We start from the raw sequence: 25398 nt of genomic DNA on the forward strand, positions 1-25398 counted from the left end.
AAGGAAGGAGGCCTTCACAGGGGAAAGACTAGTTGACACTTCAGTACTGCGTTTTCGTCATGTCCAGGCGCTGGTCCTTCCTCAGATCTGGATACGGCCTGGATCTGGCTGACTGCAGCAATCCTCGGGATAAACAGAGAGACAAATTTTAGCGTAGACGCCATCCTTCTTATGATGTACCAAGTACATCAGGATTTATGGGAAGTGTTCCCGGTCCCGGCTGATCTAAACTATGCAGCCTATCATTGAATTATAGAAGTCTATAAAGTGTTATGTGTATGCTAGGCCAAAGAGATGTGTTTTTAGTCTAGATTTGAATTGACAGACTGTGTCTGCTTCCCAGACAATGTTAGGAAGATTATTCCAAAGTTTTGGTGCTAAATAGGAAAAGGATTTACTACCAGCAGTCGATTTTGATATTCTAGGTATTATCAACAGGCCGGAATTTTGAGATTGCAATAGACGTGAAGGATTATAATGTGTTAACAGCTTGCTCAAGTACTGCGGAGCTAAACCATTTAGTGCTTTGTAAGTAATCAGCAATATTTAAAAATGTATACTATGTTTAATAGGGAGCCAATGTAGTGTTGACAGAACCGGGCTAATATGGTCATACTTCCTGGTTCTGGTAAAGACTCTAGCTGCCACGTTTTGGACCAGCTGTAGTTTGTTTATTAAGCGTGCAGGGCAACCACCCATAATAGCATTACAATAATCTAGCCTTGATGTCATGAACGCATTAACTAATTGTTCTGAATTTTTCACTGAGAGCATATGACATAATTTAGATATATTTTTAAGATAAAAAAATGTGGCTTTACAGATACTAGACACGTGACTTTTAAATGAAAGATTGGTATCAATGAGCACACCCAGGTTCCTACCCGACGACGAGGACTTGACAGAGCAGCCATCAAGTGTTAGACAGTATTCTAGGTTATTACATGAGGAAGGTTTTTGTCCAATAATTAGAATCTGTTTTTTTTTTCAGAATTAAGTAATAGGAAATTTCTAGTCATCCAGTTTTTTACAACCCGAAATCCAGAAAAGTTGGGACCTTTTGTAAAATGCAATAAAATCAAGAATCTGTGATTTGTTAATTATATTTAAACTTTTTTTTAACTGACAAAAGTACAAAGAAAAGTTTTACAATGTTTTTACTGACCAACATAATTGTATTTTGTAAAAATGAACAAATTTAGATTTTGATGGCTGCAACACACCCCAAAAAAGTTGGGACAGAGGCATATTTACCACTGTGTCACTTCACCTTTCCTTTTAATTACACTTTTTAATCATTTGGGAGTTGAGGATACTAATTGTTGGAGTTTTGCTAGTGGAATATTTGCCCAATTTTGTCTGATACAAGACAGCCGCTCAACAGTCTGTGGTCGTCGTTGCCTGATTCTCCTTTTCATGATGAGTCATACATTTTCCATAAGAGACATATCTGGACTGCAGTAAGGCAGGCAGGCACATCCCTTCTATGGTACGCTCACGCCACACAGCCAGTGTGTCACTGGCTTAATACACCAAAGCACAAACTAGGCTACCGGTAAAGGTACGGGGCGTGACGTTTCCAGAGAACGTGGACTAGTTGGTTAGCGAATCACAACACACTGGGCCAGCTAACCAATCTGAGCCCATTGCATAGTTTTGAGGGACTGGCTTCATAGAACCAAGAAACCATCAGACCGTTTTTACAAGGAGGGGCAGAGCAGTGTAGAATAAAGGTAAAATATATGAAAAATAATTCAATTTTTAAAAAACAAAGCATTAACACATATTTACAGTGCACCCCACAAACACAATCAAGCCTTCGAAAAAATGCTTTTTACCACCCCTTTAAGAATATTCACTGTGCTCTTTCCCATTTGTCTTCCACATAAGTTATGGGGGTTTTGAACAACATTAGAGTGAGTAAATGCTGACAGAATTTTCATTGTTGGATTAACTATCACTTATGCTCCTATAATTGTGCACAAATAATATGATTAAAATAGAAGAAAATGAAAACTAATAGAAGTATCTGCACAGTCTTTTGCAAAATCTAGTGAACAATGTTTCATGTATATGTTTTATGATTAGGCTTTGTATTGCATGTCAGTTTATCTTACACAATCCACAAATCCTACAGTTTGAGGTGAGTGCAGCAAATATATTAAATGACTACAGACAGGTACAACCAGAACAACCTGGTCTAACTCCTCCACGCAGCCAAAAGAATAAAAGGCCCGATTATGTTCCTGAAATAACCCATTTCAGTCAAGCTCTCACTTCACAGGAGAACAGGTGAGATATCATTGTAAATGTGTTTTACAGTCCTCTTGAATAACTTATCTTAACAAAGCTCTTTGAAGACATTTGACAATGAATCAATGATTTAAAAACATAATAACTGTTCATAAGTGCAACCTTGCATTTTGTTTTAGCTTGTTATAGGTACAAGGGTTTTAAAGGATGGCATTCTTTAAAAAATTTCTCCAGAAAATTAGTAATGATGACAGTAGCAAGGTAAGTTCAGAATATATACATAATCAATGTTTTGTATGCCAAAACACATTTAAATACTCCTCAACTTCATTACTTATATTAATAATTAGTCCATGACATGATATTTTAGCCCTTGTTATATGTTTTATCACAGGGTTCCAAAGGAGCTCCTACAGAGACAGCATACTTTGGAACAGTCAAGGCTGATCCAACCTTTAATGCCGAAAATGATGCTGCAAAATTGAAGAAAGCCATTGAGACCAAAGGTAAATACACTCAAAGTTGGTTAAAAAAAGGCCCCAATGTACTATGGTAATATGAAGGAATTTTCTGAAGTAAGTTACTTAAAGGTTTGATTTTTCACAGGTGTTTTATGTATTTTGAATTACACAGCGCATTGTGTTTTAGGTATAAAGGTCCATGAACTTAATGGATAATGTCCTGGCATAAAATTACATGTACCTTTTCTGTTTTACTACAGATTATTATTTTTTTTTTTTTACAGTGTAGATATCAGAATAAATGCAACATTAAACATGTACAATGGTCTAATGTTCCTGATACCAGCTGTATGAATGTGTGTTTCGACAAAGGAATGAAAAAGATTGTTCATTTTCAGCTAGATATATGTTATGTATGTGTATTCAAGTGTTATGTTGTTTATTTTAGAAAAGGTGTGGAGGACACACCCCTGCAATACCTGAAAAACTTTCTTAGAATGTATTCATAGAAATAAATAGTTGGAAAGCAAAGTGCCACTGTCTATATGACACTAATGCATGTGCATTGGGACAAAACAGGCTGCATGTCGAAAATAAATGTTTATGTACCAAGGGATTATTTGTATTAATCTGTATTAATCTATAATTATTCAGTATGTTCAAATGTGTTTTGGTGTTTCTCTCGCTTTCATTTTCACAACATATGTTTTCTATAATGTTTTACTTAGTGTATATCAATAGAATCAGATACAAAAATAACCTGTACTGTCAAGTGAAATATCACTTATATTATATGAAAAATTTTGCATTCAACTCAAAATCCAAATTAAATTACACATTTGTTATCAGAACATTTAGTGACAATGTTCGATTAATTTAATGTTTCTATAAAGAAATTAAATTAAAAAAACCCGGCAAATAATCAGCACCAGATTAAATATCTAGTTCAGTCATGAAACTCTAGATGGCGCAGGCTAATGCAGTCTGCTAACAATCGCATCATTTCCTAGGACAGCCTATGTTAATTTTGCAGCCAATGAGCTTGTCCGCTCAACATTTAAATAGTCTGGTTCAGTTTTTGCTGTAAGCTGGTCCTGCAACATGCTATCAGAGTTCCTATGAAACCCTCCACTTCCCCCAGCTCCACCTGTCTACTATCTGCTACGGGATTTATGTATGCCTATAGAGTGGTGCAGGGATGATGTCAAAACCCAGAAGACTAATTTGCCACCGGTTCTCTCGAGATTTTCCTTTGGGGGTTTATAATGGGGCTTTTCAATTTATGAGTAAAATAAGGTCTTTGCAAACATACTTGAATGTTTTGTTCTACAATGTTAACAGGACACACTCACAGTCCAAAACATTGTTGTCTAGATACTTATGGGTTTTAAATAAAAATAATATAATATTTGCTTGTTGGTGTTCTCAGGGATTCAATACTAAGAAAACTGTAGGAATATTGAAATAAAACCCTCGGACACTGACAGCAACTTATTTTAACCTTTTCATCTCTTTATTTCACTCTTTCTTTCTCTCTCTCTCTCTCTCTCTCTCTCTCTCTCTCTCTTGCTCTCGCTCTCACTCTCTCTCTCCATACCCCCATCATAATAAAAGTCCTCACAACAACATCCATTATTACAAATAAGAGATACAGCTGAAGTAACATCAATTCCCTTTCAGTCGCTCACGTACATTGTAGTCGACGTGTCGACTGACTGGGATAATGCTTAGTGAGCCTGTCATCTTAGAGTATTGTAAAAACGAGCCAATGCACATTGGCGTGCGGGAATTGCATCATATGCTCTGCCCCGCAGCACTTATGAACACGGGAGAGGATGCACGCACCAGTTTTCTTTCGCTTCGGAGCCGATCGGTGTCGATGTCACTGAAGAGTGTTGTACTATACAATAGGGCTGGGTAAAAATATCGATTCATCAATGCATTGCAATTATTTGTTTCTCAATTCAATATCGATTCATCAAATCCTATGAATCGATTCAGCCCACCGGCCAGTGGCAGCGATGTTGGCATCACTCTAGTGAGAGTGTTCAGCGTTCTTCAAGACGTGCTTTACCAAAACAGCAAGATGACGGACAGTAGCTGCACACCGTTCAAGCCTGAACCACCAACCAGGGACGTCGTTAGGCCTATTTTAGGGGGGCTGAAGCTACCCCAAAATGTTCCTAAGCCCCCCTAAATGATAATAAGAACAACAATAAGTCTCCGGGAGTCTCCCGCATGTTGATCGCAGCTCCCTGATGTCCGCAAATTAGTTAAAATCTCCTGAAATCTAGAGCTCGCGAGCTCCAAATCGCGTAGCGCGCGCACGACAGAGAGGAAGAGAGCGAGACGAGAGTCCTTGCATGTGTGTGCGAATGTGCGCGCGTGTGCCTCACAAAGCGCTTTTTTTTTTAGTATTCAAATTTTGTGTTTCTGTTTACATTTCCTTTATAACTTGAATGTATAGGAAAAAAGAAATATACTTTCTATTACAGTTAAATGCACTTTAGAGGTGTGTTAATAAAGCACCTGTTGTGGTTTGTATTCAACACATGTACAATATTGTACAGTTTGTTCTGCTAAATAAACCATGACAGGAAACATGCTGGGGTTAATTTGTTCTTAAACATTGGTAATACTGCACATATTATTTAAAAATATACTCAGGTACTTAATTACTTGTGTATTTACTAATTATTGAATCGATATCGAAGCTAATAAATCAATATCGAATCAAATTGAAATCGAATCGAATGAAAGCCTCAAGAATCGAAATCGAATCGAATTGTGAAATTCCTAACAATACCCAGCCCTACTATACAACGAGCAAGTGTGTCGGTGTTCTTCTGGAATACTCTCCCAGTGTTGGTGTTTCTACAGTACGAGTGCAGTGGTGATCGTGAGCTTCTGACCTCTCAACTGCTGTTTTAACAGCATCAAATTTCTGTGTTTGTGTTTGTTGATGGTGGTTAGAGGACGAAGAAGTGAGTGCTTCACTGTTTCAGTTCACTGTTACTGTGTTGCCGCAGTCATTCCCCTGTGTGCTCCGGCACTGGTGACAGGTCTCAATTCCTAAAAGAGCAACACGGGTGCTTTTGCGTCTTTCTCAAGATGCCATTCCATCCATGCGTTACTGGGTGCTGTAGGGCTTTGTCCCCCTCTGACGGACACAATTGCTGCATCACGTGTTTGGGCTTACAGCACTTGAAGCAGCTCTTGTGGTTGACTCGTGTTATCACTGCGGAAATATGACCATCTTGTGTTGAGATAGAGATTTGCCTTCGTTCGCGAAGGTGGAGTCCCCACTCCCATGACTTGCTCTAGTGCTTCTTCTGGGCCAACTTCCCAGAAGAAGGCTAAAGTGCCATGTGGGTTGGGTAATCTGAGGATCACAGTGAGGGTGGAAGAGCCCAGTGGAAAGCCCTCAACCCTCTTTCACACCGCAGCTGGTCCCGAAAGGACCGGACGTGGTGGTTCTGGGTGATCTACCACAAACATGTCGTCGTAGACACCATCACCTCTGCGAGAGCACCCTCTAACGAGGCATGCTTACGCCCTGCAGTGGAACCTGTTCGTTGAGTTGAGTCTTCTCTCCGAGAGGAGACCCCGAAGGTGTTAGACGATCACTTCTGTGCTTTCTTTCCTGCAAGATGGGTTGAGTAGGGCTGTCTCCGTCCACCCTCAAAATGTTTTTTGCCTCTATATTGTCGCACATCATGATGCAGTGGATACAAATCAATGGGGAAACACGACTTGATTGTCAGATTCCTGAGGGGAGCAAGGAAACTGAATCGCCTTGCACCCCCTTTATACCCTCTTGGGACTTATCTCTGGTGCTACTGCACTGAAGAGACCTCCCCTTGAGCCACTACAGGCAGCTAAGTTAAAAACCTGTTTAAAGAACAGTTCTCCTGCTTGTTTGGCCTCTATCAAGAGGGTAGGGGACCTGCAAGCATTTTCGGTCGATGAATCGTGCCTGGAATTCGGTCCAGCCAACTCTCACGATATCCTGAGACCCCGGCCTGAATGTCTGCCCAAGGTTCCTACCTCTCCCTTGAAAAGGGGACCAGGTGGTGAGTCTGCAAGCGCTGCCTTGGAGGATGCAGACCCAGCCCTGGTTTTTCTCTGCCCTTTCTGCTCCTTGCGGTTATAACTGGACAGAAAGCAAAGCGTCAGGACCTCAGACCAGCTCTTGTCTGTAAAGGAGACCTGCAGAAAGGGAAGGCTGTTGGTCCACTGCATAGTAGTTGCCATCATCTTGGCGTGTAATTCCAAGTTGCACATCCCCCCCTGGGTAGTGAGCTCCTCCAAAGAGTGAGTATAGCTCCTGCCTAGGAGTTGACACAGAATGCCTCGCTGACAGATGCTTTAGAACTGTGGGCTGGGTGACACCTATCACATTCGCTAGAAATATAGCCTACGTGTCAAACTTCTGCTTCCCGTGGGCTCCCTTCTCATGAAGCCAGTTTCACTGCAAGCCGATTTCGAAGTGTCGGCTTGCTGCCCCATTCCCCTCCTATGGACTGGATACGTGTGCAATTCTTGCTCCAGTAGATTTTCCCTTCAGCCGAACCCTGTCGAGTTCCTCCATACCCTTCGGCTACAGACGTGGCGGAGCGTACGAAGCCAGGCCTTTCACTCGTATGCACTGGTGGAACCTGTGTTAAGCTGGGTCCATATGTTGTGATCCGTACGGCGATGTGTATTCTTCCACGGTAAGGCTCCCTGGGGCGAGCCCGTGTCTTCCCTTGGCAGAGCCTGCTCTGCCGTCACTGACCAATTGAGTCTCCCCCCCTGTTATAGGCTGGAGCCACCCCAGTGACAATCCATATGTTGTACTGCCCGGTAATCCGCCCAGTCCATATGTGTATCCTCCACATGTTACCTTCCTACGGGCAGGATGTGGCTTCCGCAGCGTATTCCTTTCCAACAAAAGAGAACGCTTTCCCAGTGGTCTTGTGGAACAGCAGTGACTTCCTTGTCCTGTCCCATCTCCGACTCAAGTATTGCGGGGGGATCAGAAGGCTTTTGTCTAGGCACTGGAAGGAGGCAGCACTAGTGGTGTTTTAATTGGGATCCCAATCAGTCGTCACGTCGACTATGTCAAACGTGAGCGACTGAAAGGGAACGTCTCGGTTATATATGTAACCCTTGTTCCCTGAAGGAGGGAACAGAGATGTAGTCCCGATGTCACTATTGCTGGACCACCGCTGAGTCCGGGCTCCGCTCGACTCCTCAGCGAAAAACAACTGGTGCCCACATCCACTTCGGTGTGTATACCCACGCTGCGGGGCGGAGCTTGTGATGCAATTCACGCATGCCAATGTGTATTGGCTCGTTTTTACAATAACCAAAGCTCCCTAAGCATGATCCCAATCAGTCGACTCATCGACTACGTCTTAGGGTTACATACATAACTGAGACGTTCTATCATGACAACTCTTTGGATATTTTTAGCACGGTAATGGATATGACAATGTTAATGTATTTGGTCTTGGTAGAATAGATCTGCTACTCTGCTGAATTGCTGATGCTGTTGATTATTGCTGTTATTGCTGCAGAGCAAGAACAGGAACTTGCTAACACCAATACATAAGCCGATACGCTGCTGTGAGTATGTAGGACATAATGCTGCTGCACAAATAGCATATATAAATTACCTATAGCAGGTAATTGATGTACAGGTGGAGCTGGGGAAGGTGAAGGTTTTTAGACGAACTCTGAAAGCGCTCTGCAAACTGCTATAGTGAATGGTAACCAGCCATTTAAATGTTGAGCAAGCAAGCTGATTGGCTGCAGATGCGACATGAACTAATCAGCTTGTGCCTGACACTTTAAATATCAAGTAGAAATGCTGTAAATATCATCAGCTTGCGTAAATGACCCATCAGCGTCCGCCATCGGTTTCATGACAGAACTAGGCATATACTGTATTCAAATATAACATCAGCATTAATCTTTCAACAATATGCCAAACTCTTTACTCTTACAATAAAAGCTCCAAAAGTCACATTTTCGGTATGGGTGTGTAATTATTGTCAAGTTTTGTTTACCACAGACCTTAAACTTACAAACTCATAAAAAAAAACATTAGTTATAAATCCCCATTTCAAGGGAACAGTGATGAATTAGTCTTCTGGGTTTTGATGTCATCCCTGCACCTCTCTATTCATCAGCACCAATAATCAACAGCCCAACAGTCTGCATAGCAGATCTAGTCCACCAAGATCCATGGCCGGCCCGAGGCATAAGGGAACTAAGCGGCTGCTTGGGGCCCCCTGACCACCTGGGGGCCCCCCAATCGAGTTAAAAAAAAATTTTTTTTTAGATGACTTAAACAAGTGACATAAATGAATGAATGAATGAATATGAATGAATAATTAAAGACAAGAAAATTCTGATTTCATGATCAATATAGCTGCCAACAAATGTCTGCCAGCGTTTAAGTCATGCGCATAATCTAGACTCCTCGCGAGTGCATAGACAATTTGTGCCCAACTGCGCATAGTCATGGTATCGGTTTAAGTTGGAGAAAATAGCCGCAGGGGAACTTAACCTTCTAGTTGTAAGGGTAGCAGTTTGAATAAATAATAAACATAGCAGTTTGAACTCTTCTCCACTTTATTATACCACACATCAGATCCCTAACTCCAAAAACCCGCGACACTCCAGTACCAAGTGCGCACGACCCATTCCTATCTACGGCAAGCCCCGAGCAAAATAGATTGCATACACACATACAATGAGCGCCAGTACATCATTACCGGTATTATAGTAACAGACTTTGTTGGATTCTGTCATGTACAATCCAAAAAAGTCTGTTACAATAATAATAATAATAAAGATTTTGAGGACAGTTACACTGTATTGAGACAGCTGAGAAATAATAATATTTTTACAGTTTTCAACAATAATTGTCATTTGTTGAACCCTTGCTCTTATTATGTTTCTGATTTCTCAGTTTTGTCATTATTTTAGTTATGTATTACAGTTTAATTTAAGAAGTTTCAAAGAGTTAGTAAAAGAGTAAAGTAAAAGTTAAAACTTTTTTATTTAAGTAGGCATCTATTTTTTATTAAGTATTTATTTTGTATTAATATATAACCTCACTGTATTCATTTATAATGTATCATTATTGCGTGACATTTGTGTCAATAATCGTCAAGCACAGGTGACTTTGCGTAGTGGGAGGGGGCCCCCAAAAGGCTTGGACCGGCTCTGCCAAGATCAAATGCATTGACAAAGCTGCACTTTTTTTTTTTTGGTCTGTGCTCTCATGAAGGTGTGGATGAAGCCACCATTGTAGAGGTTCTAGCAAAGAGGACCAATGCACAAAGACAACAGATCAAAGCATCTTATCAGCTGAACACAGGAAAAGTAAGCATATTCACATCCTCCAACAACATTTGTCTTTGGCCTACTATATGGCATGTAAATGTGAGATTGGAGGAATGGATGGAGGAAAATGTAACGTTCTGAGGTTGCCCTTTCATAGTTCTCATTTATGTTTAGTTGAAATATGAACTTTGATTAAGATCTCCAAGTATTTTTTAAGATGAACAGAAATAGACACAAAACACAACAAGAGACAAGCACATCAGCGATGTCATGTAAACTGTATTAAACACGATTCCAGTTTTTGATTGTGCCAGACCACTTGTTTAAAAGGTAATAGGCTAAGTTAGACTAAATTGACATTTTACCAGCAGGTGGCACTTTCAACAAACTTTTATGGTACTCTTTGGTCTTTTTTTTCAGTGCATGAAAGTATTTGTAAAATACAGCATTTTCAAAAAAAAAAGAAAAAGAAAAAAGAAAATAGACTGGCAGGCAGTATGTCTGACCATGGAACATTGTAGCTTTACACTTGGTTCAATCTATCATAACAAATTGGTGGTCTGATACTACTTGGGGTATTATTGTATTCTGTATGACCCAAGGAATCGAAAGAGACCAGACTCATGACATTGTCAAATTATTAAAAGAAAGTTTTCAGGAAACTGTACACTTTATGTTAATGCTAGGCTAGGCATTTTCTATTCAAATAAAGTTTACAGCTCAACAAATTTATTTAGAGTGTACATAAAAATACTCATTGATGGAAACGGCTTAGGATACAGTTTAACATTAAAAAAATATATTTTGAGTGCCTTGATCTTTTAGAATTAACCTTTGTCTAGACTGTAAAAAGAAATTTGTATTGTATTGTGTAAATAACTTATATATATATGCTTCAGCCTCTGGTAGATGCACTGAAAAAAGCTCTGAAGTCAGATTTTGAAGAGGTAGTCCTTGCTTTGTTGATGGCACCGCCTGAGTATGATGCTTTTGAAATGAAAAGAGCCATGAAGGTACAGTTATATATATTTTTTCTTCAATAATTCTGAACTTAATTATTTCTTGTCCCAAAAAAAGAAAAAAGAAAATTAAAACTATTTTAAGATTTTGTCTCTTAATATTTCAATATTTTTTTAAAAAAAAAGCATTGATGTTAGTATTTTAATATTAAACTGATAATCAGGGTCTTGGGACAAATGAGGCAGTCTTAAGTGAAATTCTAGGGACCAGATCAAACAAGGACATCACAGCATTGAAAAATACTTTCAAAGAAGGTAACAACACAGATCCAAATACATGCAAGTAGTTCATAAATGCAAATGTGTATGCAGCTGTTAACCTCTTTCTGTTGTACAGTCTATGGAAAGATGCTGGAGGAAGATATTAAATGTGAACTTAGTGGACATCTCGAAGCTGCCCTGCTTGCTCTTTGCAAGGTACAAAAATAACACTGTTTAGTGTATGTTACACAATAAGAAAACTAAATCTGTTATGTGTGCTAAATAAATATATAATGCCTTCAGGCTACCAGGAGTGAAGACCTTAAAATTGATGATGGACTGGCAAAGAGTGATGCAAAGGTAATGTGACTGATTCCACTGCAACATTGTAACAACTCTAATCACATGAATTGATTTATTTATATAAGCCTTATATATGCCTTGCCTTGCCTTACCATGTAACCTGTTCTGAATTTGGATTGGTTGGTAGGCATCTGGAAGTATCCCATCCATTGTTTCCATACACCATTATAGTGTATTCTTCTGTTGGAGCTACAAGTCAGTGTCATTTGAATTAGGCAATATCAAACAACACAGTTACGAGTGATATTACTTTTATACAAGGAGTTCATATTGAAACTTAGATTTCAAAAAGTGCACTACGGAACTTTGGCCTCTCTATTGCAATCTGTGATTAAAACATTCAATTGCAAGTTACAGGTACTAGCATATTTGTTGCTTTCACATCAGATGTGCTTCGGAAATTGTATTCTGTATGATTGAAACATTGTGACATATTGCATTGTCTCCTTATACTCAATCCTTAATTTTACACAGTGCACAATATGTACAATATGGTCTGTGTGTTTAACTGATATGTTTTGCTTCATATCAAAAGTTGTTTTGTGATTCATTTTGAAGCTGGTTGGTTCAGTGTAAGGCTGTGAACTCTTTTTTATGGCTGTGAAGGCAGTGAAATTGTTTTATTGCCAATTGAGATTAATGTTAAAAAAAAAAAAGCATCTGGAACTACTAACAAAGAGTTTTAGATTGATTCATAAACACGTATTTCTATCTCTGGATAACAAAAGCAATGTATATATACAGAGGAGACAACTATTTTAGCAGTGCTACAATACTGAATTTCGATATTAAACCAAATTATATTTTTATTAAGCCTTAAGTAGAGTTAATAGATAAGTAGTGCCTTTGGACAAGAAGGTGTGTAAACTACTTAATTCATTTTACTTGATTACTGTATTTAAGTATTATTTTGAGGTATTTGTACTATACTCAACTGAATACTTGAACTTTTAATTAATTACATTTCCGAAGGGATAAAAAGTACTTTTTACTCCTTACAATTTTATTTTGCTTGAAAAGTACTCGTTTTATTTTTGAAGATTATTTTCTTCCATCTTATGCACATCAAATATGGTAAACAGAGGCTCATACATGCATGCTTGACACCAGTGATGGAGTTAGAGGAATGTCGGGTGGCCATGGTGGTCATTACCATTGTTGAACCCTGCTCTACAGCTACGTTGTGATCAACTCATAGATTACAGTTGAGAGAGTTCTGTCTTTGCGAGGTTAAGCTAAAGGTACAGATGTCTTAGGAGAAGGTGAGATTCACGCTGAACAGAACTGCTACATGTTGTCAGGCATGGACAACATGTACTGTAACAGTGATAGGAGCTGTGTGCCTTATTTTTGAGCTCAGTGAAGTTTTGCATATTGAGAAGAGCATAGGGCCAAACACTGAAACCTGAGACACCCCAGTGGTTTGCTAATGGAAGCCTTGATGGATTCGTCTCTAAGCTAATTCTGAAGACAGCAAAATCGAGATCCTGTGATGCACAGTTCAGAGAAGATGGACTGAAGGGTCTCATGACTTACAGTACGTTTCGAAGGCAGCAGACAGGTCTAAAAAGATGAACAGCGACATCTTCAGGAGAGGAGGACAACAACATGTCAATCTCTTTGCTGAAGTTGCTCAGTTGAACTAGAGAACATTGTCTATGTTGCCTTGTTGATTTTCTTGTTCAGTGGACTGGAGAACACAAGTTGATCACACAAGAAGGCTTTACAAAAAGGTTTACAAGTACTGTAAAATAGGATGTAGATGTATGCATTATAGGTTGTAATAACCCGAAAGTGTGTAAGGTCATGTAAGCGCCAGTATATTGGTGTGCATGTAAACACACTCACGGTCTCTGACTTCATTGTTTTCTCAGGCTCTGTTTGAGGCAGGTGAGAATCGGGTTGGTACTGTTTGCTCTGTGCTGATTGATGTCCTTACATCCAGGAGTGAATCTCAGCTGTGCAAAAGTAAGTTGAAGACCACTTATGAAAGATGATAGTTGACTTTATTTTTTAGGCACTATTAGTGTTATTTAAAATGTATTTGCAGTTTTCCAGTATTATGGCCAATATAGCAAGAAGGGTCTAGCTAAAGTTCTGGAGAGTGAGCTGCATGGCAACCTTGAAGAATGTCTGATGACGCTGGGTAAGGAAACAAGTGCTCATTTTAGGTTGGGTGTATTTATGTGGGTGTGTGCAAGAGATTCTAGACATGTTAAATGCGTCAGTGATCGAAAGACTATTCAAAGCAGAGCAACTTTTTAGGAAGCTTGTTTTTCCAGCTCTGCATGTTAAGGGTGGATCCAGACAGTATACAAACAAAAAATGTACCACACAAAACTGTAGCACACAAAGATAGGTACAAAGATACAATACAAACTAAATCAAGCAGTACAAAGTCACATCTTTAGTTTGTGCATATATAACAGCCTCTTACAAACACAAAACTCACACTATTCTTATTTTTCATGTTTAGTGAAGTCTGCTTGGAACAAACCTGCCTTGTTTGCAGAAAAGCTCCAACTGGCTATGAAGGTAAAGTTGCAAAGGAATGTATGGAACATATTCCAGCACATCCACATAGTTACTAGCACTACATGGTATTGCTGCACATGTTTTTGATATCTTCAACCAATTATTCATTTAGGTATTTTCACATGAATTTAGAGGGGGGATAAAATACATTTCAGATCTTTATATTATGCAGAGGTGTAAAGTCCAGGGGTCAGAAAGTAAAAGTGCAGCTATATGTTTATTCCACCCATGAACTCAGCCAGCTGATTTCACTAATTAGTTCTATCTCCTGGCTGAAAAAAACTGTACTAATTAGCAAATTCAGGTAATTGGAACAAAATACTGAGGAGAACTTTTACTTTCTGAATCTGGACTTTACACCTCTGATATTATGTTTCTGAAAACATTTGCAAAAAGAAAAAAAAAGTGCTAAAACATATATATATATTGTTTTCCATCCTCATTTTCATTCTCTGTTAAAAACACACAGGCTGCGTTTACACTTGGCATTAACATGCGATCAACGTGATCCGATCAAGCAGATCGGATCATTAGCCAATCAGGAAATGGTGCGTTTACATTTGTTCACATTAAGTAGCCTCTGTATCTGGAAAACCGAACGTATTTCTGTTTCCTGCATGAATTAGGTCTGTGGCACAACACCAGATTAAGAGTAAAGATGATACAAATCAAACAATGTCCCAATTGCTTTCACTCACTCACTTTACGTTCAATCTCCAGTAATTAGATCAAATTATTATTTTTTGAACGAAGGAATACTTCCAGAGTTGATCATACAAAAATAACTGGGTTGATCATGTTAAAGTCACATCGATCATCTGGGTTTAAGCTTATAGTGTGCAATGAATATTGACAGAAATGGGAGATTGATAAACATACTGAAACAATAAAAACATTCAACATTTAAAACAAAAAAAAATCTGATTCCGAATATTCCTCTGGCAAAGCAGCGTGCAGCTCTTTAAGATCCCATGACTGACTGTGATTGTACAGGCGATCGCCTCGTTCAGATAATGTTGCAAAATTAAAATGAAAAATGACACACATAATATCATGTAAGTCTAAATAAACTGTTTTAAAGATTGACGTTTATTGTAAGGTTCAAATAAGTTTCATTTCTTGTCTAAACTGCGTCTGGCCATTTTTTTCTGACAGGGCGGGGATTTAAATTACGTCCACATGTGAATACAGACACGATGGCTGGATTGCGTTTACATTACACTGAGATCCGATAATTCTATCCGGATAACATTCCGATCAGAAGCGCGTTTACACTTGTCTTTTCAATCTGTATGTGGACAACATCCAGATACAGGTCGCATGCTAATGCCAAGTGTAAACGCAGCCTAGTTTCAAGGGACTTTACATCTCCCAGAAATGCAAGTAAATGCCCATTGCCTTAACTGTTATACTTACGGGTACTCGGCTTGTGGCGCCATGGACTGTCGTCAGTCAATAAATTGGTGTGTTTGTCACACATGCCTCATACACCGGTCAACTCCATGACGCGGTGTTTATTGACTTCGAAAGGGAACTTTAATGTTTAATAATTTGGGCACTTTGTTGAAAATAAACTTCGTCCATGCATTTATTACACTTGAGTATGCCCAGAAGTACAGAAGTACAGTTCAGAAGTACAGTTTGTCCACAGGTGAGTTAGCTTTGAGATATAAAAAGTATTTATTGTAGAGTAACACTTTATGTAACGGTTATCAGCTGGAGTGCCCTTGAGAGCCAAGTGAGGGCACTCCACATCAGACTATCATTGATTATTCACAACTACATTTCCCATAATTCACTGCCTGAACTCATCATCTCTGATTATCACATTCACCTGTGTCTCATTATATTGTTTAGTTCACCCCATATAAGCCTGGTTCACCTCATAATTCCCTGCGAAGTCTTGTACGTTATCCCACTGCATTGCTGAGCATTTCCTTTGTTCCTGGTTTTTGATCTCTGCCCGTGTCCTGGTTTTCCCATTCCTGCCTCACCCTCTGGATTTGTTTGTTTGGATTGCCTGCCTGTGTATGACCTTTGCCTGGATTCTGATTACGATTTGGATTAACTTTAATAAACTGCATTTGGATCCTCAAACTTCTTGTCTGTGAGCAGTTCATAACCGAGATCAGTGGGCTCTGGCGCAGGATCAACGGGCTCTGGAAGCTCAGGGCTGATGAGGCTGTTGATTGTAAACCGGTGCAGGTGATAATTCAGGGGAGAGTGATTGCAGGTGCGCCAAAGAGAATTCTGGGGAATGTAGTGCAAAGGATAAATGGTGAACCGTGACACTTTGTGTAAATATTAAGGACATTTTGATTTTCCATTTCATAACCCTTTAACTAATTTTGGACGTCTAGGGTTTAGGAACCGACACTGGCACACTGACTAGAATCATTGTGAGCCGTTCAGAAATTGACATGCTTAAAATCATTCAAGAATACAAGAGGATGTATGGCAAAACCCTTCAGGAGGACATTCTGGTAAGTCTTCATAATTAAAAAGCTCTAACCAACTAGCTTAAAGTCATTATGAAAAAAATAAAAAAATAAGCCCAACGTTTTTCTTAATCACATCCGTTCTGGAATGAAATGGTCAGTTTTCACAATCCATTCCCAATTAATTCAATCAACCCCCTTTCTACTTTTTTTCTTCATTGTATATTGCTGCCAGTTTCATCTTGCTGTCCTATTAAATACAATAGCTGTCCAATTTAAATCCTTTTTCTGGTTTTACAGAAGGAAACAAGTGGAGATTATGAGAAGATTCTGCTGACTCTCTGTGGAACTCAATAATCATCTGTTACATGTCTGGATTATGTGAACATTCATTACATGATCCACGTCAGCAGCATGATAATCTCCCCATAGTTGACTCATGAAAAGTGTTTTAAATTTAAATCTGGAATAAATGTCAGTTGTGCACACTGTAAATGTTTGTATGAATTTACAATATAATATTCCTAGATACAACTTGACATATTTTCTCAGTAGTAATCCAACAGTTTATCACAATTAAATGGCAACTCTATATTCATATTTTATTGTAATAAATCACTTTGTAAATCCTGGCCATATTTTACACTGGGATGAACATATTGGTTTATTTACCATGTGAGAACTCAGGGTTTGAGCACTTGATTGACCTGATCTGTGTGCCTATTTTCATAATTAAAGAAACAAATTTCCATTAATTAATACAACTCATAAACTCTAGCAACATCTAGTGAACAATATAATTTCCTATGTGTTTTGGATTAGATTTAGGGATGGGCAAACTCGGTCCTGGAGTACCAGTGTCCTGCAGAGTTTAGCTTCAACCCTAATCAAACACACCTTAACCAGCCAATCAATGTCTTCAGGATTACAGGCAGGTGAATTTTATCAGGGGATGGAGCCAAACTCTGCAAGTGGCCCTCCAGGACGGAGTTTGCCCATCCCTGGTTTAGACTACAACTGGTAAAGTACAGCAAACACATTAAATGATATATTATCACAAGTCTTACAGACAGGTACAACCAGAACAACCTGGTCTAACACCACCTCTACCCAGCCTAAAGTTTTTGGTGGGTGTGTACAAGTAATAAAAAGACAGGTTCTGTTCCCAAAATCACCCATTTCAGATCAGCTCTCACAGACTTCACAGAGCAACAAGTGAGTTGTCTTTTTAAATGCATTTAACTGCATGTCCTCTATTAAAATTTGTCCTTATTAATATGCAACATGTCTTAATGATGTGATATTTATAATTAAGCAATTGATTACTGATGTAATTTATATGACAATCAAGATTTACCTATCTGGGGAATGTTTGCAATGTCTGGTCATAAGCTCATCCTCCTGCATTTGCTTAGTTCTTTATAGTTTATTCAAAGCTCTCAAGATGGCCTTTTTCCAGAAATTATTCCAGCAAGTTAATGATGACAAGGTAAGTAAAAGCATTTCCTTCATTATGGTCAGTCAAAAGGATAAATGTTTAGGTTGGTCTACTGTAGGTGATGACTAACTTAGATCCGCCTCAAAATAAATATATCATTACTAATATGTACTTGCATGTTGCTATATGTTTTATCTTAGGGTTTTAAAGCTGCTCCTGCTGTTGAGACAGGATACCTTGGAACAGTCCAGGCTGATCCAAACTTTAATGCCCAGAATGATGTTGCAAAATTAAAGAAAGCTATTGAGGCCAAAGGTAAAATATCCTGCTAAATACAAACTATTTGAATGCAGAATGCAAATCTAACATGCTCTCATGCTCCAGATACAGGTATTGAGAAAAGTAAAATTCAAATGAATGAGACTACATATTTTTTATGCTTCGTTGCACGATTGGTGGACACACACCCCACCAATTATGTCATACAAGGAAGAATGCTAATATACTTCTACACAATATACAGCTTTCTTGGGACTTGTATTATTATGCGTCCAGCTTTATTGTCCTTATGTATCTGTGATTTATACACCTGGTATCAAGTGCAAGTGCCCTTTATACCAAGATCCACCAGTACTCTGTAGTATGATCATAAACAGCTTCTAATGTGATTAAACTGATGTAATTTTGGCCTTTTTTCCTCTCACGAAGGTGTGGATGAAGCCACCATTGTGGAGGTTCTAGCAAAGAGGACCAATGCACAAAGACAACAGATCAAAGCAGCTTATCAGCAGAGCACAGGAAAAGTAAGCATATTCACATACTTCAACATCTTTTGGCTAGATAAAAATACAATTAATCTAAATTTGACTAAATTAATTCAATATTCAGCATTCGTTTAAATCCAGTTATTTTTTTTTTTTATTTTTTTTTTTAACTGTACCAATCTTTTTCGTCAACCCTTGAACGTGACATATGAAACAATACAGATGAATGAGCCACGTCATTTATCTATATGTCCAAGTCAAATGCATGCTAGAGGAACTCAGATTATTTTGGGTTTGTTTATAAAATTGTTTTGGGTAACACTTTATTTCGATAGTCCACTTTAGACATTCAACTAACAATAAGTAACTTTGCAGCTGCATGTCAACTAACTGTCATTAGAGTATTAGTAGACTGTCTGCTTAATATCTGCTAACACTTTATTTTGTTGGTGTCCCAACAGATATTCTACTGACTATAAGTAACTTAGTATTTACAAGTCAACCTGTTCTCCTAACCCGAACCCTAACACCTAAATATAACCTAACAGTCTACTACAGCCTACTAATATTCTAATGACAGTTAGTTGACATGTAGTTGAAAAGTTACTTATAGTTTGTAGAATGTCTAAAGTAACTATCGAAATAAAGTGTAACCTTGTTTTGTGCTTATAGCTTTTGTTTTATCATTAATCCTCAGCCTCTGGTAGATGCACTGAAAAAAGCTCTGAAGTCAGATTTTGAGGAGGTGGTCCTTGCTTTGCTGATGACACCGCCTGAGTATGATGCTTTTGAAATGAAAAGAGCCATGAAGGTACAACTTAGTCTTATTGAGAATTTATATATATATATATATATATATATATATATATATATATATATACTAATATGTAAATCTAAATACTTAAATTTATATTGATAATCAGGGTCTCGGGACAAATGAGGCAGTCTTAAGTGAAATTATGGGGACCAGATCAAACAAGGAGATCACAGCATTGAAGAATACATTCAAAGAAGGTAACAAAAAAGACTGACATAAAAACATGTTTTTCCTCGAAGATGTATGTTTATGCTGCTAACCTCTTTCTGTTGTATAGTCTATGGAGAGATGCTAGAGGAAGATATAAAATGTGAAGTTAAAGGACATTTTGAGACTACCCTAGTTGCCCTTTGCAAGGTACAAAACATAGTTCAGTGTAATTGTTGTAATAGCACAAGAAAATACATTGTATTAATAATGATATATTGCTATAACTTCAGGCAACCAGAAGTGAAGACCGTAATATTGATGATGGAGTGGCTAAGAGTGATGCAAAGGTAAAGATTATTTCCTTAGACTATGGCCAGTGAAATAAGATACATAGTCAGCTGGATCTAGTCAATATTTGTTACATTCGCCATAATTAATCATACTGAAGTTGCACTTAATGCACTTTAACCACTTAAAGTAGCTTTTCTAGATTGTGTTGGTATGAAAAACACAAATGCTAGACCAATCATAGTCAAGTTCTGCAGACAGTACTTTGAAACAGTGTAGGTACTGTCTCATATTTTGCTTTGCTTTTTGTTGTTTTAGGCTCTGTTTGAGGCAGGAGAGAATAGGATTGGCACTGTTTGCTCTGTTCTGATTGACATCCTCACAAACAGGAGTGAAGCTCAGTTGTGTAAAAGTAAGTCAAGGAATATAACTCCTCTTCAGAGATTGTTGCCTTTTTAATTCATGTCATTCTGGTGTACTTCAGCTGTTTTTTGAGTCACTAACTGTGTTATTTAAAATCTACAGTTTTAAACTATTATGGCCAGTTGAGCAAAGACGGTTTGGCCAAAGATTTGGAGGGTGAGCTGCATGGAAGCTTTGAAGACTGCCTGATGACCTTGGGTAAATATACAGTACAAGCCTTAATTTTAGTCTGTGTATACAGTATCTCACGAAAGTGAGTACATCCCTCACATTTCTAATATATATTAGTTCTTAGCATAAGTGAACACACCCATTCTAAAGTTGACTAAAAAGAGGAATAAAATATCATCTTTTGGAAATTGATCTTAATGCCTTAAAAAAAAAAGGAAAAATCCAACCTTTAAGGACACCAATTTTCTTTGTGAATGAATAATGCATCATAAATAAATGTTCTTCCTTAAAATACAGGTTCCATAAGTCAGGACACCCCTATGTTAAATTCCTATAGAGGCAGGCAGATTTATATTTTTCAAAGCCAGTTATTTCATGGATCCAGGATACTATGCATCCTGATAAAGTTCCCTTGGCCTTTGGAAATAAAATAGCCCCACATCATCACATACCCTTCACCATACCTAGAGATTGGCATGGTTTTATTTCAGTTAGCCTAACAGCTGGTTTGATTTGCATTGAGAGATGATCTTATGGAAAGTACCCCATGCCAGTCTCTAGGTATGTTAACATAGGGGTGTCCTGACTTATGCAAACTTTATTTTAAGGAAGTACATTTATTTATTTACGATACATTATTCATTCACAAAGAAAATTGATGTGTTCTTAAAGGTTGGATTTTTCCTAATTTTTTTAAGGCATTAAGATACATTTCCAAAATATTTTTTTATTCCTCTTTTTAGTCAACTTTAGCATGGGTGTGTTCACTTATGCTAAGCACTGTATATACACGCATAAATAATGCTGTTAAAACAGCAGTTGAGAGCTCAGAAGCTCGCGATCACTGCTGGACTCACATTGTAGAAACACCAGCACTGAGAGAGTCTTTCCAGAAGAATACCGACACACTAGCTCGTAGAAAACTTCAACACTCTTCAGAGACCTCGACACCGATCGGCTCTGAAGCGAAAGACAACTGGTGCCTGCATCCAATTTCCGTATACCCGTGCTGCGGGGCAGAGTGTGAGATTCAGATTTCGCACGCCAATTTGCATTGACCCATTTTAACAGTACTCGAAGATGACAGGCTCCCTAAGCATGATCCCAATCAGTCGACTACGTTGAACGTGAGCGACTGAAAGGGAACTCAACATACAGCCATTATTGTCAAAATAGCTGGCAACAAAAGTGAGATTTTGTGAGATAGTTTATCTGTGGGTGTGTGAGAGTAGTTTCTCTTTAAATGATGTTAAATGCTTCAGTGGTCATCTGTATGAAGGCAGCGCCATAAAAACCTGTCCGAAAGCAGGTTTTTCCAGCTTTGTGTGTTAAAGGCGGTTTCATTCTCACACTCAAAAACTTCTCAACCAGATTAGATACAAATGTGACCCTGGACCCCAAAACCAGTCACAAGGGTACTTTTTTTTTTTAAATGTATATGTATACATCATCAGAAAAGCTGAATAATTAAGCTTTCCATTGATATATGGTTTGTTAGGATAGGACAATACTTGGTCGAGATACAACTATTTGAAAATCTGGAATCTGAGGGTGCAAAAAAATGGAAACATTGAGAAAATCGCCTTTAAAGTTGTCCATTTATGTTTGGGATTGTGCTGCATTCATTCACAAAAATAAATGTTTTATGTATTTATGGTAGGAAATTTACAAAATATCTTCATGGAACATGATCTTTTCTAATATTCTAATGATTTTTGGCCTAAAAGGAAAAATAAATCGATAATTTTGACCCATACAATGTTTTGTTGGCTTTTGCCACAAATATACCCGTGCTACCTGTGACTGGTTTTGTGATCCAGGTTCACAAATATCCAAGATTAACTAAATTGAAAAGGGTTCTTGCAAAAGCTGTTCTCACTGTCTTTTTTCATGTTATAGTGAAGTCTGCTTGGAACAAACCTGCGTACTTTGCAGAAAAGCTTCAACTGGCTATGAAGGTAAAGCTGCTGAGGAATTCTTGGAACTTGTTAAATTTTATTAATTTTGTTTCTTTCAGAATCTCTGTTTATTATCTGGTCCAAGGACCAAAGGTGCTGGAACCCATTTGTATTTCTGGAGATTTTCAAATTAGTCTTTTTCTGGTCTGAAGTGTGTCCATCAGGGCGTCAGACTCTTGGTGAAAAAAAATTACATTGTCCAACTGTAGATATCATTATATCATTAGAGGAAATGTACGTTTTCAGCGTAATTGGTCAGATCAAGATTAAAATTAGAATGCTTTTTTTTTTGGGGTGCTAACATATAGGTCACTATTATTACCAAATGGATAGACTAACAAAAATGACTGCCAAATGAGCAAGGGTTCTACAATAGGCTGTAGGCTAAATTTTGTGGGACTTGACAAAAAAGGGGGTGTCATAATGAATGAATTTACATGTTTGCTTATATTCCAGGAGACATATTAGAGACTATTTTTAAACCAGACTAAACTGAACTCTGAATCCCATGGATTTACATTAAAAATGAAATAAAATAAAAAATAATAATAAATAAAACTAAAAATAATAATAAATAATAAAATAAAAAAAGAATCTGCCATTTTGAATTTCCTGAAATTTTCCTTCTCTTTCAAACTCTTACTAAGCTGTTTGTCAAATAATTTGACTCAGATTATTGCAACTAATTGACATAAATTTATCTGTAATATGGTCTTGTTTTATAGGGACTGGGAACCAACACTGACACACTAACTAGGATCATTGTGAGCCGTTCAGAAATTGACCTGCTGAAAATCCTTCAAGAATACAAAAGGATGTATGGCAAAACCCTTCAGGAGGACATTCTGGTGAGTCTCTGCAATTCATAATGGGTGATCTGAAAAAAAGCTTCTGAATTAAATTTCACATTCTTAGTTCCATCATATTTGAAACCATCAAGTCTGAATAGAAAGTGTCTTCTGTGTTTCGTTTTTACAGAAGGAAACAAGTGGAGATTATGAAAAGATCCTGTTGGCTCTCTGTGGCACTCAATAAACACTTCTAATGGCTCATATTACATGGGCGTATGCATGACCCATGTAAACACTTAATCTCCTCAGGTGTGGCTCTTCAGGAGTATTTCATTAAAGCTCTTTTTGCAACTAATTTTGTAATAGTTTTCTTTGGTCAATACATTACATTGAACATTCAAAAGGCCTGTGGTTTAAATGTTTCAGTATATTTTATAGTAACTTTCATGATTAAGAAAAAAATGCATCCACACTATATGATTCTTAAAGTAGTTCATATACTTTCAAATATGGTTTAAAAATTGTGACTTTGTTTCATGTCTTTTATTGTGAAATTCTCAGTCATGATTCCTGGTTTCTTGTAATGTGACTTCCTTGCCCTGATCATGTCTTGTGCTTCTCTTGTCTTATGTGTCATGTTGTGATTGGTTGATAGTCTTTATTGTTCACAGTTTACTTGTTAGCCTCATTAGCCTCACTTTTTTCCAGTCACGTGAATGCTTCACTTTGCGTGTTGGAATGTTTGAACCCAGACCACTACTCTACAGGTTTTTGGAAGTTTAAGGCTATAGCCTATGTTACATGATCATATATTCTGACACATAAACAGCATAGAAACCATTAAATAATTAGACCAACATTTACTTGCATCAAGCAACTCTGTTGGTATTTTTATAATTAGTAGGCCCCTATTAATATAATTGTAGGCTACATGTAATTCATTGCCACACTTTAATATGTGAATTATATTATCAGAAAACTTAAGCGTTGTCAGGCTTCTATTTGTCAAGTCACCTTCATTTATATAGCGCTTTTAACAATATGGACTGTTTCAAAGTAACTTTACAGTAATAGGAAATTCAAGTTACTGAGATTGTTTTGGCTTTACAGCAGCTTTAGAATAAAGTTAGTGTCCAGCTAAAGTTAGTTTTGATCGATTCACATCCATTGCAAAGATCACTAGTTATTAACTTAGGGGCCGCTAACACGACACCGTTCTAACAGGAAACCCTTAACGCGCTCTGGCCCGCTCATTCGCAGAATTATTTATTGCCTCATGTCAAACAGAACTATTTTGACAACGTTTTATCTGAAGCTAGACGTAAATGGAAGGAGAAGGGGCCCTTCACAGGGGAGAGACTATCTACTTCAGGACTGCGTTGTCGTGTCCAGACGCAACTCCTTCCTCAGATCTGGATATGGCCTGTGCTTAATGGATAAAACAACGACGCTGTGCACTACGCTGCTCATAAACGTGGCTGCTATAAATTTAAACTACCACTAGATGGCGCTGTTTTTGACACTCTTGATGCTTCGAATCTTTTCCCGAAACATTCAGGGGAAAGCCTCAGTGCTTCACAAGGCTTAATTTGCCCATCCCTAGCCTATAGTGATTCTGTTACAGAAATCTAGACAAGATACAATCTTCTTCTTCTTCGGGGTTTTACAGCAGCCGGCATCCAATAAGTTGCATTGCTGCCATCTATGGTACTAGCACCTAAGTGCACTATATCCTATTATACAATCCAGCATGACAAGATACAATGGAAACCTGCGGGCTATTTATACAACAAGACTAATGACTAACAAAAAACACCTGTGAACAATCAAGACGATCAACCAATCATAACATGACACATACGACAAGGAAGTCACATGACAAGAAACCAGGAAACATGACTGAGAATTTCAAAATAAAATACATGAAACATAAACGTGAACCAAAACCCCAAATGTGACACTATACACTGTGGGTGCTTCTCAATATCCC

At 38.0% G+C, this 25398-nt stretch overlaps 2 protein-coding genes across 3 annotated transcripts; both read left to right on the top strand.

The window, feature by feature from the left end:
- The first annotated feature begins 2185 nt into the window (after window positions 1-2185).
- Window positions 2186-17103, top strand: LOC143714917 (annexin A1-like). Of its 2 annotated transcripts, none has more exons than XM_077206390.1 (13): window positions 2186-2292; window positions 2433-2514; window positions 2648-2759; window positions 9997-10091; window positions 10952-11065; window positions 11236-11326; window positions 11409-11488; window positions 11576-11632; window positions 13510-13603; window positions 13686-13781; window positions 14112-14170; window positions 16531-16653; window positions 16909-17103. In XM_077206390.1, the coding sequence occupies exons 2-13, from the start codon at window positions 2461-2463 to the stop codon at window positions 16963-16965; spliced, it is 1032 nt and encodes a 343-aa protein (XP_077062505.1). In that variant the 5' UTR covers window positions 2186-2292; window positions 2433-2460; the 3' UTR covers window positions 16966-17103. The 2 variants fall into 2 exon arrangements, with proteins under 2 accessions (XP_077062505.1, XP_077062506.1); XM_077206391.1 differs by having other exon boundaries at window positions 2285-2305.
- Window positions 16909-23763, top strand: LOC143714918 (annexin A1-like). Its single transcript, XM_077206392.1, has 13 exons — window positions 16909-17823; window positions 18024-18097; window positions 18247-18361; window positions 18755-18849; window positions 19508-19621; window positions 19734-19824; window positions 19905-19984; window positions 20068-20124; window positions 20384-20477; window positions 20591-20686; window positions 22559-22617; window positions 23343-23465; window positions 23596-23763. The coding sequence occupies exons 2-13, from the start codon at window positions 18053-18055 to the stop codon at window positions 23650-23652; spliced, it is 1026 nt and encodes a 341-aa protein (XP_077062507.1). The 5' UTR covers window positions 16909-17823; window positions 18024-18052; the 3' UTR covers window positions 23653-23763.
- Window positions 23764-25398: the final 1635 nt, after the last annotated feature.

Source organism: Siphateles boraxobius, unplaced genomic scaffold, assembly GCF_051911475.1.
Source record: "Siphateles boraxobius isolate OS27281-9 unplaced genomic scaffold, OSU_SipBor_1 56, whole genome shotgun sequence".
In the NCBI taxonomy this organism is placed as follows: domain Eukaryota; kingdom Metazoa; phylum Chordata; class Actinopteri; order Cypriniformes; family Leuciscidae; genus Siphateles; species Siphateles boraxobius.